Source organism: Mizuhopecten yessoensis, unplaced genomic scaffold, assembly GCF_002113885.1.
Source record: "Mizuhopecten yessoensis strain PY_sf001 unplaced genomic scaffold, ASM211388v2 scaffold4121, whole genome shotgun sequence".
Classification (NCBI taxonomy): domain Eukaryota; kingdom Metazoa; phylum Mollusca; class Bivalvia; order Pectinida; family Pectinidae; genus Mizuhopecten; species Mizuhopecten yessoensis.
The window spans coordinates 1,326,999-1,347,505 of NW_018405386.1; the positions used below are offsets into that span (position 1 = coordinate 1,326,999).

The following is a 20,507-nucleotide window of genomic DNA, read 5'->3' on the forward strand; positions in this document are numbered from 1 at the left end:
TCGATCTGCCTTATCAGTATCATCGTGTATATAGTGATTGTTTTCCATTAAAGGAGGGATAGTGTGATCGCCATTTTTGCCTAGAAGTGATTTAGCAATTGACCAGAAAAGTTTAGGATTGGTATTTTTGTTAGATAGTTTAGTAATAGTGGATTCTTGCCAGCGAATCAACATAAGTTGTTGACGTTATAGAGCGGGGTATATGAGTTGCTGACGTTATAGAGAGAGAGACATGAGTTGTTGGCATTATAAAGAGGGAGACACGAGTTGTTGACGTTATAGAGAGGGAGATATAAGTTGTCGACGTTATAGAGAGGGGACATGAGTTGTTGACGTTATAGAGAGGGAGACATGAGTTGTTTGCGTTACATAGGGGTATACCCGAGTTGTTGACGTGACATAGACAGAGGCATGAGTTGCTGACGTTATAGAGAGGGAGCCAGGAGTTGTCGATGTTGCAGAGAGGGAGACACGAGTTATTGACATTATAGAGAGGGAGATATGAGTTGTCAGCGTTATAGAGAGGGGACATGAGTTATTGTCGTTATAGAGAGGGAGACATGAGTTGTTGGCGTTATATAGAGGGATACATGAGTTGTTGACGTTACAGATGGGGTGACCCGATTTGCTGACGTTATAGAGAGGGGGACCCGAGTTGCCGACGTTATAGAGAGGGAAACATTAGTTGTTGGCATTATAAAGAGAGGGCATGAGATGTTGACGTTACAGAGAGGGAGACAAGAGTTGTCGACGTTACAGAGAGGGAGACATGAGTTGTTGGGGAGACATGAATTGTTGGGGAGACATGAGTTGTTGAAGTGATAGAGAGGGGAACATGAGTTGTTGGCGTTATTGAGAGGGAGACATGAGTTGTTGACGTAATAGAGAGGGGGACATAAGTTGTCGACATCATAGAGAGGGGATATGAGTTGTTGACGTTATAGAGAGGGAGACATGAGTTGTTGAAGTTATATAGAGGGAGACATGAATTGTCGACGTTATAGAGAGTGAGACGAGTTGTTGACGTTATAGAGAGGGAGACATGAGTTGTTGACGTGACATAGGGATTGTTGACATGATAGATGGAGAGACATGAGTTGTTGATGTGACAGAGTGAGAGACAAGACAAGAGTAAAATGAATGACACTGACTCCCTTTCAAGATCAAATCGATCAAGTATATTTTAAAACATCTACGCAACTTCTTTGAATAACAAAAATACTTCAGGGTTATTATATTTGACATGTTACACAGAGGGTAATTGGATGGCTTTTTAAGTTTTCTCAAATAAATTATGCTGATTCACCTTTAAGGTCAGGGCAGAGACGTATACTACAGGTCAGGGGGTCAAATGAGTGAAAATCTCAAAATTATTTCTTAATAAGCCAGATGACTTTTTTGATATACATAGTTATGCAATCTAGAGCTATCAAGTTTGTTCATTTTACTCGAAAGACAATGATTCAATTGAAATTTACGTTAGTAATATATTGATTAAAATCTCCCATCAAAGGTTGATAAGTATGCAACGACATTTAGTCTGTTTAGTGTCAGCTTGTTTACTATGAATGAAGTTGGTTAAATTCAACATTTGAGTCACAGACACGAGATGTTATGTCAATAGTATTGAACAGGCCTCTTGTTTAAAATATTCTCACTGTTAACAAAATAAATATTAATGGCAGTTGTAATGAAGGACATGATAATTTCGTCTGTAATGTGGCGCCAGATTTATTTTCGTAATAGGTATGTAGCAAATGCTGGACATGATTTGTTTGTTTGTTTATGTTTAACGGCCCATCGACGGCTGTGGTCATTTAGGGCCACGGTGATTTTTTTATTTTATTTTTTATTTTTTTAACAAACATGTGAGTAGCGAAGATAAAATGGTTCATTTTAAAAGCATTCGCATTGTGTGTGTAGATAATAAAAAAGGGGGTTAAAATAATAAAAGAGATAACGAATAGATGATATGGAATATGTGATATATATATAAGTCAATGCAGAGACGTATAAAGTTAATGTATTATATACGTCACTGGTCAATGATAATGGACATGATCGTACACAAATACTATGTATACATAATGCGTGAATTCTTCTATTATTATTGTTATTTGCCAATAATCGTAACATGTCTGTAGTAATACTATATTGATCATATGAGTGTCCAGTTACTGTGGCACCCCTGACCAGCTAACCCAACGGCAGAGACGTCTCTGAGCCATGCAATGTTCATTAAGGCTTCAGCTCAAGCAATCGCTGGGTAGCGTACAGGTTTATACACAAGTGCGTTATTTATAGAAATGACCTATAACCGCATTGTTAACTCGACAGTACTAGTACTAACAGTATCGAAGGGGAAATCAACTCGTAAACACGGTACGTAATTATCTGACAGACCAGACAAGTATGTGTAGGACGGAGAGATGAAATAATGACATCTAAATAACATTATTTGACCCGTCATTCTAATTGTTCAAGACAAGTAATTAATACATCCATTAGTTTATAGTAATGTCCAACTCAAGTTCGACTACGATTTTGCAGGTCTGATCGATATGTGTGGAACACAGGGGTTCGAGGTAAACTGCATTCCAGTATATATACACAGGGACCCGAACGTCTATGGGACACTTGCTGGTGCTAATTATGTATGTGTGATGTCTAAGTCGAGTGCACTGAAAAATCTAGTAGTTACGCCCGTGACATGAACCACAGTTTTCTTAGTTTAATTTAAACAATATTTTATTCAATAGTCAACAATATTACAAATACAAATATAAATATGGGAAAACAAGCTTGGAGCTTATATTAATTCCTTTCCCAAACAAATCAAAAGGCAAATGAATCTTCGGTACTAGAGAACACCTTATTTCAATATGGAATGAATAATAATAAGGTTTAACAGATAACATATATACATGTACATGTGGTGAATAGAATGATAATAGACATGTTTTATGACGCCATAAATTGCTAGTCTATAAGTACAGGTCACCTTATTGTACTGAGTACCATTAAATGATACAACACAATAACTTGCCATATATTAAAAACAATTGGTACACAAATATTAGCTAAAACGTTTACTTAGTTTGATATAAATTTGGAGTGTCAAAATTATTTCCTCATTTTTTTGTTTGGAGTAAATATCATTACCCCATAGAAGTGTTTTTTCAGTAAGAATAATATCTATGACTGATGGAGTGTATTTTGTCTGAATGTGGTATAATTGTCACACGATAGTAAAAAATGATGGGTACTTTCAACTAATCTGCAGTTATATAATGGACTTTCCTCTAAATTTCTTATTCCACCTAATGGTCCAACCTTATCACTTTTCAGCTTGTTATATTTTAAATATGGCTGCTAAATGCAGAGGAAAGGGTCCTGCAGACATTGACAAAAGTGAACTGTGGGTGAACCGCGTCTGCAATTTCTCTTCTGAGTATGATGGTGTTAGGTAAGTTTAACCATAAGATAAGATAGATGAATTTTGTTCAGAGTTGGGTGGGTTACAATAAACATATGATCAGGAGAGGTGGATCCAGAGGGGTTTTTGGGCTTCAAGAACACCTCCCCCACCCTGAGAATTTTATTTAAAAATCATGTTTTTTCACCATTTTCCTTTATTTTTCCNACCCCCCACACCCCCCACCCCGATAGTTTGCAAGATCTGCCACTGAATTGTAAAATTTGATGGACATAAATACTCATACATGGAAATACCCATATAAATATCCCAACAATCCATTTGGGACAAATGATATGGATCCACAGATGGGCTGTGTAACCTGTCTACACCAAACCCTGTGTAATACAGCATACTATGTATATGAACCAGACCTCTAGCTACAGGTCCACTGTATACAATCTGAAAGTCCTGCTGGAGTTTGCTTCAGATGTTTCACTTTTATATATAATATTTTGATATAAAAAAAAAATATGTTAAAAATGATGAACTGCAAGCAAATTAACAAAATAAAGGTTAAATGATATATATACAATGCATAATGAAGGGATATTATATAAATAAGTGATTGGTTACTGGTATGAATCATATATAGTCAATTTAGGCCAAAACAAAAACAAACAAAAAACTATTTATTTCCTGTTACATGTCTGAAATTGCCTTTTCTTTTTAAATCATTTTATATAAGGTTTATATAGCAGAGTGATCTTGACTTAAACACTGCTTCCTTGAAAATTGCCAAAACTAAATAATTAGGATAAATGGGGTAACTGGAAAAAGCAATATTTCTTCTTTGGCCTTTTCTCAAGTATATTCTATTTGGTAATAAAATTTGAGATTCTTTGTAATAAGTCAACCCACATCTATAACAGTTCAGTAGATATATCAACTGTTATTTCATGGTCCAATCATAAGCCTACCCCTCACTTGAAGTCTGATATTATGTGTTAGTCCCCTGGCACAGTACACCTTAACCCTTTCACCACTGTAGACCATAATGGACCCCTCCATATCAATGCATGGTAGAGTCTACTAAAGTTACATAGGGGTGGAAGGGTTAGGGGTGAAATATATTGACACAACAAAAAAAAAGGTGGGGGGGATGTTATCCAAGTATATAAGATCTTTAAGAAGTGTGTTTGAATTGTAGCTGGGCGGCAAAATGTGTGATTGGACCACCAAAAGTTTACCCACGGTACGGTGATATCCGCGGTTCATGGGCCCAGGGTGAATGTAATGGTGACCAATTTATAGAGGTAAGTAAAGATTAAGTAGACTTGATAAAGCTGACAAAATAAGAAACACCATGAAACTTTCTAAACACTTATTTCAGTCATGGATTGGTATTACATTCTCTAACTAATTAAGCTCAACCTGGTTGCCAATTATCAACTCAATACAGTTCTGCTACATTCCTACCTCCTTTTCCTAAGTCTTCATCCCCGAACTATATACAACCCAGGTTTTGGTCCTACCTTACCAAGCATACATCCAATGCTTTAACAAGGGTTGGTCACAGGCACCACTGTAACAGGAGCAGATAAATACATAGCCAGACTGGGATTTGAACCCGGGACCTTTGAACTCTAGATGAACACTCTTACCAATTGAGCTTCCTTGTCACTAGCTATATCAACCCCATTCAGATCTGTTCCATTACATCACAATGTTTATCTGATATTTTTTGGTGAATGTAAATTTTTATGATTTATTTTTTAATTTACATGTTCAGGAGGATTTGAAAATGCAATAAAAAAGAGATCAGAATTCAGGATATTTTCTCCTCATGAATTAATGCAAAAATAAACACACCATAAGAAATATACTGTTAATTGTGAAACTTTTGCCTGTTCAAACTTTTTCTCTTCACCTGTATAATCCATATTCACCCAGTGTTTATATCACCCAGTGTTAATTTTGCCCTTTGTTAATATCGCCCTGTGTTAATTTCGCCTAGTGTTAATTTCACCTAGTGTTAATATCGCCCTGTGTTAATTTCACCTAGTGTTAATATCGCCCTGTGTTAATTTTACCTAGTGTTAATAAATCGCCCTGTGTTTATTTCGCCTACTGTTCATTTTGCCCTTATTTAATATCGCCCTGTGTTAATTTCACCTAGTGTTAATATCGTCCCGTGTTAATTTCACCTAGTGTTAATATCGCCCTGTGTTAATTTCACCTAGTGTTAATATCGCCCTGTGTTAATTTTACCTAGTGTTAATAAATCGCCCTGTGTTTATTTCGCCTACTGTTCATTTTGCCCTTATTTAATATCGCCCTGTGTTAATTTCACCTAGTGTTAATATCGTCCCGTGTAAATTTCACCTAGTGTTAATATCGCCCTGTGTTAATTTCACCTAGTGTTAATATCGCCCTGTGTTAATTTTACCTAGTGTTAATAAATCGCCCTGTGTTTATTTCGCCTACTGTTCATTTTGCCCTTATTTAATATCGCCCTGTGTTAATTTCACCTAGTGTTAATATCGTCCCGTGTAAATTTCACCTAGTGTTAATATCGCCCTGTGTTAATTTCACCTAGTGTAAATATAGCCCAGTGTTAATTTCACCTAGTGTTAATTTTGCCCTTAGTTAATTTTGCCCTTAGTTAATTTTGCCTTTTACATTTATTTACTATACAGAATGCTTTGTACCAGTTTATTTGCCCATATGTCAGAGGGCAAAAATGGTGAAATTAACATTGCGACAAATATTTCCCAGCATAATTTATTATTTACCCCTGAAATTCCATAATGAACTATTCCAGCCTTTGAAATTGAAGAGTTCAAATGTGTCTTAAGGGGTGAATGTACCTGGTAGGGTTAAGCTCAATGTCATGACATTATAAATTTGTTAACTTGATTATTTCTTTGCAGGTCGGATTTGAACATAAAGTTTACGTAGACGAGGTACACATTTATGAGACTTATCACGCTGGATCTGTGCGATGCATAAAGGCAAGAGGCCCAGATAAAACTTGGATAAACATTTGGACAGCTGCTAAAACAGAAGATATTCACACAAGTCGTATATTTAAACCAGACATAGTGGTATGTATTTACTAATTAAAATCAAAATCTGTCTACTGTATAGCGCTTTAAATTTGCGGGGTCAATATTTCACGACATCAGATTCAGTACATTTTCGCGGGGGTTAAATTTCGCTGTGCACCCTAATCCCATGCGTCGTGCAAAGTATTTTGAGTGTCATCATTTAATGGTTAAACCTCAAAATACAGGTAAACCGTTTGAAAACACTGATCCCGAGCGTCCACTGTGCTATAGAAAACTATGTACAGAAATTTCAATAAGTACAGTGCAAGTGCAATATTTAAAGCAGAAAGAAAACCCGCTAAAATAAGGTTACCACTGAAATATGCATATTGACGTAGTGACATAAATGATTTTTTCTCTCAAAGATGAAACCTTTAAATGATTTTCCCATTCACATATTCTTTTGTGTTGTGATGCACTAAAAAATTTGCACTTCATTTGAGAAATAATCAGATTAGTCTGAAACTTTTTTTTTTATCACAGTACATCCTACAATGACACACAGTTTTCAATAGAATCTCTATCTGTTTTGTATATTACAGAAAACAAAGTTCCAAACAGATGAACTACGGGTAGAAACGGATTGTTCTACCAGTGGAACTTGGGCCGAAATTGATGCTATTATGATTGTGGGGAGAAAATATGACTTACGTAAGTGTTCAATATCTAAAAATGAAGTGAAAGTTTTGTTTTCAATAGCCTGGTAGTTTAAGTATCTGTTAGTTTTTCAGACATTGAGACTTAAAAGCAATTTGCAGTTCCTGAATATCTTAAAACCATGTCTGTCCTGAATAATTATTACAGCCAAATATATTTTGAAAATAAATCATTTTGAGTTATGAAATGCTAAACCCAGAAAAATGTTTAACATATCTAGTACCTGTAGTATCAAATACATATAAATATTTCGAATAAATAAAGGCATATTAAGACCAATTACGCCCTCTCCGTTACTGGTAGACTGTTCAATCGTTCTCTGTACTGAATTCAGAATGACTGAAACAGAAGGAAACAAAGGTATCATCTTAACTATTGGATTATTGTTTTATTTCAGCTTAAATAAAAATATCTATATCCTCGATTAATCATGTTTATTTCGGGCTTCTCCGTCACGAAACAAAATTAATCTCAGAGAAACAAAGAATCGTATTTCCCTGCAACAAGGGTGTTTAATGTATGTATACCCCTGTTATAAAGCAGGATAATGACTTTTCAAGAAAACTTTATATTAACTGAAAAGTGATATTTGCGATGTGATATAAAGTGGAATATATGATGTGAGTAAACTTACAGTACCACTAAAGAACTATTTTTAGAATATTTCACCATTGAAAAAAAAAAAGTGTTCTGCATGTTCATTTTTTTTCTAGTATCAAATTAGTTATTTACTTTTCATAAATACCTGTCTTTTAATTTACAGAAAGATATATGAAAGTGTATCTTGATTATTTTTTTTTAAATCATTGAGATCCCATATTTAACAATTATGTTATCATGATGCATCTTCCAGCCATGGCACCTGACCAAGAGGATCTATCAGATGCTTTAGAGAAATTGGTCAACAACGAGAAATTCAGTGACATCCAGTTTCTTGTTGGTAAAGAAAGATTCTACGCACACAAATCGATTCTGTCAGTGCGTTCGCAGTTCTTCAACGTTCTCTTCACCAGTGACTTCAAGGAAAAAAATTCTCTGGTAAAAATGTTGTTTTCATCATTTTGTAATATTTAAAAAAATGTGTAATATTTGTTATGAAATCACCTAATTGACGTCCTGCAAAAGGTGATTAAATTAATAATTGTCACTTCGATGTGCCAAAAAAGTTTTTACACGTGACTTTTAATGAATTATTCTATAATAATCTGTAAGAACCAATCTGATTAAAATCATCTGATACATATTGGCTTCATTAACATCGTACTATGCCTGAAAAATACGAAGTCAATGAAGCCATGTAACAGATGATTTTAATCAGATTGTGTAAGAACAACTTTGTAGACATCTTCGCTAGACAAGGGTCTTTTTTCCCTTTATATGTTTCCCTCAATGTATTGCCAAACCCCTTCATAACACCAACATATCTCTGGAAAAATGGTGGCAGTATAACAAGGTTTTACTTTATATCAAAATATAAGTTAAGGGGAGGTAACTGTATTTAGGAAAACAAGAGTGCATTGGGACAGGGATCCTTAAATACATTTTGCCAGCTGTACGTAACAGGTGAGAATTACAGGTCCCTTGAACCTCTTGTTTTATGTCCATTATACTACAGAGCTTTATTGTAATACATAAAATAGTTATAAATTTTGATGACTCAATAGCCAAAGATGGATCAGAAAGTTGGAAGATAAGTTTTAAGTGATCAAGGCATTTGACAATTAAAATCATCTTCAAGATTCAAAATTGTTACGCTCTTTTAATTTCTTTGCACACTATGTCGGGACGAAACTTAGACTCTGTGTACGCCACCTATCAGATAATACACGTAGACTAGTTTAATTCTTTGATGTACATGAAAAGAATTGCGCTGCAGCCTAACGGCAAAATTGACCAGCTGGAAAGTTGGGTGTCACTCCTCTGTTATCTTCAAAAGACAGGCGAGGTATATACCTGGAACCAATCAAATAACTGACTGCATGCCTTTGATTTCATCATGCCATATTCATGGGGTACAGAGAAAATAATAAGCTATAGAGTATAACAACTAGAATTCCGAGGATGTGATGATGTCTGTGTTGAAACGGTGTTGGTATATTGATGTACACACATTTTAAGATAGGGACTGGAATATGTTCTCGACACTACCACTATGTTCGACTGTACAGTTTTTTCGCTACACTCTTGTGAGATATAAAGAAGGGAAAATCAGGACCAATGGAAACATTAGACTCATCTGCTGTATTAAGAAATCTTGTATCATTAATTCAAAAGTCTGTCCGTCATAAATGATGGCATGTTGGTTGTATTTCAGGAACCCATCACGTTTAGTGACATCAGTGCTGAATCTTTCCGAGCTATGTTACATTTTGTGTACACAAACAAAATCCCACCCAACACCTCCTGCCTCTTACTAACAGACCTATGGAGAGGTAAGACAATTGTAGATCATCTAATTATTCTCATCATCTCCTCTTTAGTCACTTTCTGCATTTAAATTTAATCTAAACATTTTTGATTTCCATAAATTATGTGAGAGACAAAGAGATTGGCAAAAATATATTTTACTGTTTTATACAGTGTTATTTTTTGTTAACTTGAGCACAATCTTTTAATGCTATGGAAAATGAAATAAATATGCAGAAAAGGTGTTGAAATATGTGGGTGCAACAACAAAAAATCAACAACAAAAATATAAAGAACATGGTTTTACTTGTGCACTGTATTCAGCATTTTGATTTTTTTTTTTTTGAAGTCACGTTTATTTTATTTTTTTTATTTTAATTACAGCTGCAGACCTATTTGACTTGAATGGTTTACAAGCACTGACTGTTCGTGAGATTGCCTCAAAATTGAGTGTTAACAATGTTGTGGACATCTACATGGCTGCTATAAGCAAATTGCCTACCATGGGTAAGTTTAGTTAAAACTTTTTCATTCTGATGCTTTTCCCTCCAAAATTTTGTTCCTTTTTCCTATAAAAATAAGATAACATTTTTAGCGTCCATGCATATTCTGTATAACATGAAACATTTGCTGCTTTTTGTCACATTTTTTAGTTCTCCTGGCCTGAGAGGCTAAGTTAGCTAATGCCATGATTCAGCGTTCGTTGTCTGTGCATCATCCAGCTGTCCGTCTGGTGTCAACTTTTTACTTTAAACAACTTCTTGTCAATAACCAATAGGACTAAGGTGACAGTTATTTGGGCAGTGGTAAACTTGGATGAAGGGCTACCAAGCTTGTTCAACTGAATAACATTGACTTGCTTTCAAGGTCACTGCACTGGGGTCAAATATGTTAAAATCTTCAAACAACATCTTCTGAATACCTAACCAGAAGACTCAGTGTGATGATATTTGGCCAGTGGAATACTGGAATGAAGGGCTACCATGTTGTTCAAACGATGACTTTGACCAACTTTCAAGGTCACTGGGGTCAATTGTTTAAAAAAATCTTCAAACAAATTCTTCTGAATTACCAAAAGGCACTTGGTGATGATATTTAGCATACTGGGATGAAGGGCCACACTTTAAATCACTTTCAAGTTCACTGGGATCAAATGTTTAATAAGATCTTCAAACAAATTCTTCTGAATAACCCAAACCTCCAAATTACTGACTTTCAAGGTCGGGGGTGCAAAATGTTAACCTAGTGCAAAAAATTCTTCAAACAACTTCTTTATAAGCAAAATGTCTAGGATGAAAATGTATTTGGCCAGTAACATGCTGAGATGAAGGGCTACAAAGTTTGGTAGATGAATGACCTTGAACCACTTTCAAGGCTACAGTACTTAAAAATATTTCTTCTTAATACCTGAAGGACCCTGAGTGATGACAAATTTTGTTGAAATAAATAACCTTAACCAATTTTCAAAGTCACAGGAATCAAATGTTTAAAAAAAGAATCTTCTTGATAACCAAAAGGCCCATGATGGTGATATTTAGTCTGCTGCTTAATATTTCCTTTGTCCACGTTGAAGGTTTTGGGTGTGAAATTTATACCAGGTGAGCGATTCAGGCCCATAGGGCCTCTTGTTGTGGTTGTACACATGTAGCAAAACATTTAAAACAGTCAAGTTCAAGCACACAAGCAGATAATAAAAATATGTCTCGCAAAACAATTAAACATACAAAATTGCAAAAGAACATCCAATGTACGTACGGTACGAGAGTTCCATGGTTTACAGGATATGACTAAAACACATGTATGATCAGCACTTTTCCATCCATGGATTATAGACATAATCAGTAATTCATATAATTTCTGAAATTCTTTCCTAGTTGGGAAAGTAGCATGGAATCATTTTTGTACCATATTTAACAATTTTTCTAAGTAAACTACCAAATAAACAAATGTTTCGAGACAATTAACTCTGAGTAACTGTTTTATTAACCTTATCACCGAGTAACACTACTAAGATGTTTGACATAAGCCTAAGTTGTGGTGATTGTAAAAAACATTAATACCTATTGCACCTACTATAAATCAGTCGTGTTTCACCTGACTGCTAAATAATTACAGCTAAACGCATGTATGGGGTAAAAAATTGTCTAATTTAGTTAAGATAGGTGGGCAGATAAAGGATGCAAAAAAATGTGTAAAAATAAAAACGTTTTTGTTTTGAATACAAAATCTCAAGTTTCGTTTGCTTGTTCGATTCCAAAGTCTAAGCTCATGAACATGACACAGACATTATAAGGTAAATACTCAGCCCTATTTTCATGAACAAATGACCTTTTACTATTACTTTGTGTATATGACCATAACAATATTATAGTAAATATCTGATCTCCGATTTTCAATATACTAAGCTTGCGTTCTGCTTCAATGATTACATCCTTGAATAACATGGATGACTGACAAAATGTTAGGTTAATTTATCAAAATCAAGAAGATCCTAAATTTGCTTCATCCTCATTTTTCATTTGGTTCTTCATTCTTTACTGCTTTTAATCCTTTTGTAACAGTCTGTTACACAAAAATTCAACCTGTAGATATTTTAGTTGCATTATTCTGTCACAATTTCTGGTATAGCCAGTACATGCCATTTTCAACTGCTTTTGTTTGGGTATTGTTGACTTTTTGTGGATCAAATCTTCATAGGAATGTGTTCTTCCTGACCAGATACAAAAAATAAATCCCAAATGTCAAAAACATAATCAGGAGTCAAATATAATACCATCTTTTGTATGTATAGGCAATAATTGAAATGGAACAATTCAAAAATAATTTGATATACACTCAAAGGTCAAGGTCATAATTTAAGGTCAAATTCAAAATATTATCCTACTTGTAAAGGACTCCATTCCCAAACTTCATACTAATTGCGCCTACAGATATTTCAAAGGTTTAATAAACACAATCAAAACTTTAAATCAACAACTAAGGTTAAAGTTCATGGTCAGCCACTAAGGTCAAATGTCATGATTAAAAAACACAATTACTGATCATGTTCTGTCATTAAAGGCATTATCAATATTAAGCTACAGTTCCGGTGTCCTATAAAATATTCATCCACATAAGATACCTATCCCGATGAGTATTTTATGTATAAAATACTCATCCCCCGATGAAAATCTTATGTGACACGGGTTCTTCATTACATAGTCTGTTATTTTTCATTTAAATTAAATTTCACTGCTACTTATACCTCGTATAACACCTTTGGTTCATTTTACTGCAGTCTGTAAATTTGTTGTTAACAAGGAGAATGTTTGTTTATAGATGATTTAAAGACAGTTTGTACGGAGTTCATGCGATGCAATATGTCGGAGGTTGTAAGGACGGAGAGCTTTATGACACTACACCAGGAGAATGTTATTGAACTCATCCAGATGATGACCACAAAACTGCAGATTTAACAAACTTCACCTCCTCCAGACTGTCTCATTATTCTTACAGGTGAAACTGTTATTTCATTTTTATTGAAATTCATATATACTGTGTAATTCTCACTTTCTTTTCTTATTCAAAAGGCGTTTTCAGTATCATCATTTGTTCCATTTTCATTAATTAAAAAATTTGAAATAATATGTAGAGTAAGATGTATTGGGTGATACCAATGCTTAGTGCTGATAGGGCTGTACCAGAGCCATGAACTTTCTATGCATGGATACAGGAAAAGTGTACTTTAGGTAGAATATACTCAATCAATAAAAATGTGCCCACAAGTTTGATTTAAAGCCCACACAACTGTAACATACCAAGGCCCCTACAATTGTGATTTAACTTATTCACCCCTGAAGACCCATTTTAACCCTTCCAATTCAAAGGTTGGAATAGCTCATTATGAAATTTCAGGGGTGAATGTGTTAAAACTTGCACAGTTGTGATGTGAAGCCCACCATGGCGAGTGATGAAAGTTTGGCTGGTTTTTATTGTACATAGAATTACGATAACCTAACTTTGCACTAGACGGACTTTCGCTTTAGCTCATTTGGTAGAGTAGCGGACAAGGAACCTTCGAGGGAACTGGTTCAATTCCCTGTGAATTTGTGAAAGCACACATCTCTCTTTCCTGTTACAAAAGGATGGTGGACATACACCAGTAAAACCTTTGTAGATACTGCATAATCTTACCTCTCTTTCCTTTCTGCTCTGTAACATCATTTCCCTGAGGTGTTTCTGCTCTGTAACATCATTTCCCTGAGGTGTTTCTGTTCTGAGGGCTGCAGGTCAAGTGATCATACCCATGACTGCTAATGAGAGCGGTTATATTCTACCTGCTCAGTTACAGGTAAAAATGTCGTCTGCTACACCTTTCAAAACAGAGTGTAGAGTGTTATCATTGAAAAGTACCAGTTCCATCAAGTCCATTAAAATACATCATTACCATTGTCACTGTCATGTAATAATTGGTCAACTCCTGTTTCTGAAGAAGTGCTTTTTAAACTGTAACAGATATCTCAATGAGAATTGGAGTATATTGTTCCATCATCACCTACAGACACCATTGAATGTATTGCAATTGCAATATTATGGGCAGACAAATATTTTTGCTAAACAATTAGCTGCAGCCAATCGGGAACTGCCAGCACTTTTCGGCTCATTCACTGAAAGTGCAGATGGTTCCCGATAGGATAATATGCTTGTTCATTAACATGAATCTAAGAAGTAAATAGTCAGTTCCTTAGAATTTTCTTTGTTATAAAGCCAAAACATATTTGATAATAAGATTTAGGAATGGTGTAAAATTAAACAAAATCTGATGATGCGTTTCTATACCTTTTCACTATTTCTAGTACCAGGTAAATCACATGCACAAATAATTATGCTCACCCTGGATTCCTAATAGCATCACACTTTCCACTCATCCATGAAACTACCTTGTTGTGAACCACATGTGCACTGTGATCCTAAAGAGTGATATGGAAAAAATAATCAGTCCACATGATTAGTATATATCTTACAGAAATATTTGAGATAACCAAGATCAGTAGTACCATAAAAACCCATGTAATTTGCGCACCTTTTTTTCCGAAATTTAATACCCAAAGTGGGGGGTGCGTAAAATACACAGGTATACTAATAACATTCATTTTTACAAAAACATTTTGATTTAGTTAATGCTATAAAAGTAAAGTTACACATAACAATAGTTTCCCTGCTATTTCTTACTTCTTCTCCTATACTTAGGGGATATTTATATAGGCCTAATTATACATATCTTTAACTTAGTTTATTCTGAACGCAGGCATATCTGCCTCTATATTCACATCTAAGTCCACATATATAGATGAGACCACGATTTAAATTTAAGATGACTGGTAGAATATCAGCTGTTCATGGTCCCTAGCCATTATCTTCCCCCTGTGAGACAGATCTGGGTCCTGACTGGTAGGATATCAGCTGTTCATGGTCCCTAGCCATTATCTTCCCCTGTGAGACAGATCTGGGTCCTGACTGGTAGGATATCAGCTGTTCATGGTCCCTAGCCATTATCTTCCCCTGTGAGACAGATCTGGGTCCTGACTGGTAGGATATCAGCTGTTCATGGTCCCTAGCCATTATCTTCCCCTGTGAGACAGATCTGGGTCCTGACTGGTAGGATATCAGCTGTTCATGGTCCCTAGCCATTATCTTCCCCTGTGAGACAGATCTGGGTCCTGACTGGTAGGATATCAGCTGTTCATGGTCCCTAGCCATTATCTTCCCCTGTGAGACAGATCTGGGTCCTGACTGGTAGGATATCAGCTGTTCATGGTCCCTAGCCATTATCTTCCCCTGTGAGACAGATCTGGGTCCTGACTGGTAGGATATCAGCTGTTCATGGTCCCTAGCCATTATCTTCCCCTGTGAGACAGATCTGGGTCCTGACTGGTAGGATATCAGCTGTTCATGGTCCCTAGCCATTATCTTCCCCTGTGAGACAGATCTGGGTCCTGACTGGTAGGATATCAGCTGTTCATGGTCCCTAGCCATTATCTTCCCCTGTGAGACAGATCTGGGTCCTGACTGGTAGGATATCAGCTGTTCATGGTCCCTAGCCATTATCTTCCCCTGTGAGACAGATCTGGGTCCTGACTGGTAGGATATCAGCTGTTCATGGTCCCTAGCCATTATCTTCCCCTGTGAGACAGATCTGGGTCCTGACTGGTAGGATATCAGCTGTTCATGGTCCCTAGCCATTATCTTCCCCTGTGAGACAGATCTGGGTCCTGACTGGTAGGATATCAGCTGTTCATGGTCCCTAGCCATTATCTTCCCCTGTGAGACAGATCTGGGTCCTGACTGGTAGGATATCAGCTGTTTGTGGTCTCTAGCCATTATCTTCCCCCTGTGAGACAGATCTGGGTCCTGACTGGTAGGATATCAGCTGTTCATGGTCCCTAGCCATTATCTTCCCCCTGTGAGACAGATCTGGGACCTGACTGGTAGGATATCAGCTGTTCGTGGTCCCTAGCCATTATCTTCCCCTGTGAGACAGGTCTGGGTTCTGACTTGTAGGATATCAGCTGTTTGTGGTCCCTAGCGATTATCTTCCCCCTGTGAGATATGTCTGGGATCTGACTGGTAGAATATCAGCTGTTTGTGGTCCCTAGCCATTATCTTCCCCTGTGGGACATGTCTGGAGCTAACCTGTAGGATATCAGCTGTTCATGGTCCCTAACCATTATCTTCCCCTGTGAGACATGTCTGGGGCTGACCTGTAGAATATCAGCTGTTTGTGGTCCCTAGCCATTATCTTCCCCTGTGAGAAATGTCTGGATCCTGACTGGTAGAATATCAGCTGTTAGTGGTCCCTAGCCATTCTCTTCCCCTGTGAGATATGTCTGGGTCCTGACTGGTAGAATATCAGCTGTTTGTGGTCCCTAACCATTATCTTCCCCCTGTGAGACATGTCTGGGGCTAACCTGTAGGATATCAGCTGTTCGTGGTCCCTAGCCATTATCTTCCCCTGTGAGACATGTCTGGGGCTGACCTGTAGAATATCAGCTGTTTGTGGTCCCTAGCCATTATCTTCCCCTGTGAGAAATGTCTGAGTCCTGTCTGGTAGGATATCAGCTGTTCGTGGTCCCTAGCCATTATCTTCCCCCTGTGAGACAGATCTGGGTCCTGACCAGCAGATACATGTACTACCCAAGGCATGACACACTGCATGTTAGCTGTTTGTGGTCCCTGTTTAACTCTGTAGTCTGACCACATGCAGGTCTGATAGCTTTATGATGACAGAGGGACAGTCATTTTGTAATATCACAGCAATGGTATCTGATATTGTACTCCCTGTCTGTAAGGGGATGTCTAGATGAGGACCATTATGTTATGTGGTGGTCCTTAACTTGAATTATCAGTGTAAACAAGTTTCCAGGAACTATGAACATTTCAAAAGGAGCATAACTTTGCAGGTTCGTAAACTTGCATTGTCAGATTTACAAAATCATAAATAGTTTTTAGAATACTGTAGTGTGTAAATTTCCAACAAGAACATCAGCAGGATGAATCCGATAAATACTTCCGGTAGTGATATCAACACTCATCATGTTATAGCTTCACATCTTAGGCGTTCATAGAAACATTTGGTGATTGTTGAGAATTGTCCAATTTAAAATTGTCATTTATCATTTCTGTTTTAATTATGAAGACCCTGACCCTAATATCACAAAATTGTCCGAGTCTATCTTGAGCTGACATTGCTTTATTTCCCATTTGATATAATTCACAGTAAAAATTTACACTCATCATGAGGCAGACTCAAAAGTGATTTACAGGACCTTACGATTGTATTATACACTATAAGGCATTTGTTTTTTTCGATGGATAATATATTCATATATTTTTATCTTTTTATTTACAGGAGAGTGTGAACTAGTATGTTTAACCTACATGAGCAAGAATATAGCAGATGTTGTGAATACCTTGAGTTTCATGAATCTTCCATCAGAACAAGTTAACCTTATCCTCAACTACAGTGCTTCACTGATCAAGATATGAGTTATCTGCCCTTCATAGAAATTGTGTGAATGAAAGTACAGATTGATCCAGCCCACTGCTGGTTAAACACTAGAGAATTAAATTCGGCCGTAGTTTTCATACATGTATTAACCTGCCATTGATTTTGTTTTGGCTATAACTGTTGTGCTACTGCCCAGGTAGCTCAGTTGATGGAGTGAGTGTAATGACCTAGGGACCAGGGTTCAAATCCGTTATATTTTGACAATCAGAATAGCATAGTTTAGAAAAAAATTATGTCATCTCTATTATTTTTGTCTTAAAATCTTGCGAAGTATAGTTTTCTTTTCAAAAGTATTTATGAAACCTATAAAGTTAGGCAAGAAAAAAAGAGTGTCCCAAGCATAAGTTACAGATTTCAGAAGTGTTATTACCCAGGATTCTTAACAGAAAGGAATTGCTAAAGCGTTTTGAATGAGCTTTCTTATATGTTTATATGTGAAATATGTGAAATAATGTCTGTTTCTAAATATGGCGTAGTATTAAGCTAAAGGGTACTGCTGCTTCGACTTAATCCCATACTTTCAGAAGATTGAGCAACAAGGATTTTTTCTGGTTTAGAGTTACTTCCCTTGTCAAGGTGTTCATCTCTCATTTTGATGCTAAGCATTTATAATTCCTGTATAGCAACATTGGTAAACAGAAGTATTGGCAGTGTAAAAGGTCAGAGGGTTGATCCATTTAGTGTTTGTTTTCTCTTGTTTTTAGATACATGTACTCAAATTTAAAACAACTAAAATTGATGTTATCTTATGCTCAAGACATGACCCATTTAATTGTATATTTTGTACATTATTTAATACCTCCATTGAGCTCAAGATGTGATCAACAAGAGATTTTATTTTGGAAGACCAACATTTTTATGCAAAACATAAATTTGTACATACTTTTTTAGTCATATGTCTTTACACACTACAGATATGGTAAAATTAGTCCACTTTTAATTTTTTCACAAGCTACACAACACTAACTCATACTCTACAGTTATTCTGTTTTGAGGTAGTCATCCGATTTGTCAGCGTCATTCCTGATTTTTTGAAATTGACGCAATTCTCCACATCACGGTCAAAATGAATTCATTCATTAATTAGCTGCATTAGAAAGTATGACCTTTCCACTATTATTTCTAGGGGCCTTGGTGGCCAAGTGATTAAGGCGTCTGACATTCTGCAGCCACTAGCCCTCCAACACTGGGTCGCGGGTTCGAGACCTACATGGGGCAGTCGCCAGGTACTGGCCGTAGGTCTTTCTCCAGGAACCCCGGCTTTCCTACACCACCAAAACCTGGCGCGTCCTTAAATGACCATAGCTGTTAATAGGACGTAAAACACAAACAAACCAAACCAAAATATTATTTCATCAAAAAGGGATCATTGTTAATGTTTTTTTATGCATTTTATAATTTTCAATGCAGTTTCTTACTCATAAATTATTTTCGTGGTTGGTATGCATGTTTTGATTGGAAAAAAATTCCTGGAGTGTAGCCATTAATGTCCAGTTGAAGCATGTGTTATTGTACCTAATATTTAACTTCAACCTTGATATGTTTAAGTATGCAATTAATAACATAGTACAGTGAATAGTCACCCCCCTCACCCCACCTTCCTTTAATTATTTCAGTATTGTACTCCTTCCTCATTATCTATATTAAATGGTTTATTGTATGCAACTGTAACAGAAAATCGAAAGCTGAATAATTCACAAACTATTGGAAAACACAAGAAGTAAGACAAGTGCTTGTTGAATGAAATGATACAATTCCCGAAATATCATAAATTTTTAAGTTTCTATGCCTTGGTTATGAGGGCATGATGGATGGCATTTTTCCGGAAACATCAACCTCCCCGCATTGACAAACAAAATTGTATACAGAAAGTCTGTGATAAGCATTTTGTTATTTGTATATTTCTATGGGATTTACCATATTTTTATAAAATGTTTCTGAATATATGTATAATGTATATGAAATGGTCATGTTTTATCACTTGTGCTTTCGCATTGTGAATCTAAGAAACATTGCACCGATGTTGTATGTATGAAATTTTGGATAGTATGCAGGAGATACATTATTATTATAGGCAATATTTTTTCATTACCAGTGAGTGTTTTTTCATGTGAGCAAAAGACTGTGATTTGTTTGTTAAATCAAGAAAGTTTGACATTTCGTCAAGACTGTGATGTTTACTTTTATTTACATGTATTTAATATGCATACAATAAACTTTAAAACAATTTAATTAAATCTGGAAAAATTTAGTTTGTTGTTTCTAGGAAGCCAAGACTCCAAACAAATATTATTTTTTGATTTTGGAAACTTTTTGATGTCATATTATGTACATTACTACATAATGATCCTCAAAATCATAAATCATTACCTTACATCGGATGTAAATCTGCCATGTTGCTTGTGTTTTTATTTTTTCACAGCAACAATAAATTCCAGATGCAGTGGGGTATAAAACATGGGTATTCAAATAAATTATCTTAATTTTGCTGGAATGGATAATTTCATGACAACAATCTGAGGTGAATTTTTTCGTGTATTATTGATGGCAATCTCGAAAAAGTGCAAAAACAAATTGTCTTGAAGTTCCAATAAGGGAGAGTGACCTAGCTATGGCAACAAAAGTCCACAAAGGCCTGTTCAATTGGCACTGACCGAGCACCCAAAACTCTCACCCTTCTTACAGGTAATTTACTGATCAAATGGAGTAGCATTAAAGCATGAGTTGCCCAAATGTTTAACAAGATTAAGGCAAAGTGCTATTCCATCTTTGCGTATTGCAGAGTTACCTTCTCTTGGGAGCAGGTATTGATTGTTATGTCACTTGTTTGTGAGAGTAACGTCATCAATTTTTGAGAAAACGACGTAATTTT

The 20,507-nt window shown here is 36.0% G+C and overlaps 1 protein-coding gene across 3 annotated transcripts; it reads left to right on the plus strand.

The window, feature by feature from the left end:
* The first annotated feature begins 2,276 nt into the window (after positions 1–2,276).
* On the plus strand, positions 2,277–19,266 carry LOC110448580 (protein roadkill-like). 3 transcript variants are annotated; one of them, XM_021494895.1, is made up of 11 exons: positions 2,332–2,382; positions 2,551–2,654; positions 3,349–3,466; positions 4,626–4,731; positions 6,349–6,522; positions 7,068–7,176; positions 8,036–8,220; positions 9,497–9,614; positions 9,973–10,095; positions 12,907–13,083; positions 17,477–17,558. In XM_021494895.1, the coding sequence occupies exons 3-10, from the start codon at positions 3,366–3,368 to the stop codon at positions 13,041–13,043; spliced, it is 1,053 nt and encodes a 350-aa protein (XP_021350570.1). In that variant the 5' UTR covers positions 2,332–2,382; positions 2,551–2,654; positions 3,349–3,365; the 3' UTR covers positions 13,044–13,083; positions 17,477–17,558. The 3 variants fall into 3 exon arrangements, with proteins under 3 accessions (XP_021350568.1, XP_021350569.1, XP_021350570.1); XM_021494893.1 differs by lacking the exon at positions 2,551–2,654 and having other exon boundaries at positions 2,277–2,382; XM_021494894.1 differs by lacking the exons at positions 2,551–2,654; positions 12,907–13,083 and having other exon boundaries at positions 2,277–2,382; positions 17,477–19,266.
* The last annotated feature ends 1,241 nt before the right edge of the window (positions 19,267–20,507 follow it).

What these genes read in the sequence shown, in the direction of transcription:
- LOC110448580 (XM_021494894.1), top strand. Translation starts at nt 2,307, where the DNA reads ATGACCTATAACCGCATTGTTAACTCGACAGTACTAGTACTAACAGTA. An exon ending in TCTGAGTATGATGGTGTTAG is followed by an intron (nt 3,467 to 4,625) that starts GTAAGTTTAACC and finishes TTTGAATTGTAG; the next exon opens with CTGGGCGGCAAAATGTGTGA. An exon ending in GGGGAGAAAATATGACTTAC is followed by an intron (nt 7,177 to 8,035) that starts GTAAGTGTTCAA and finishes TGCATCTTCCAG; the next exon opens with CCATGGCACCTGACCAAGAG.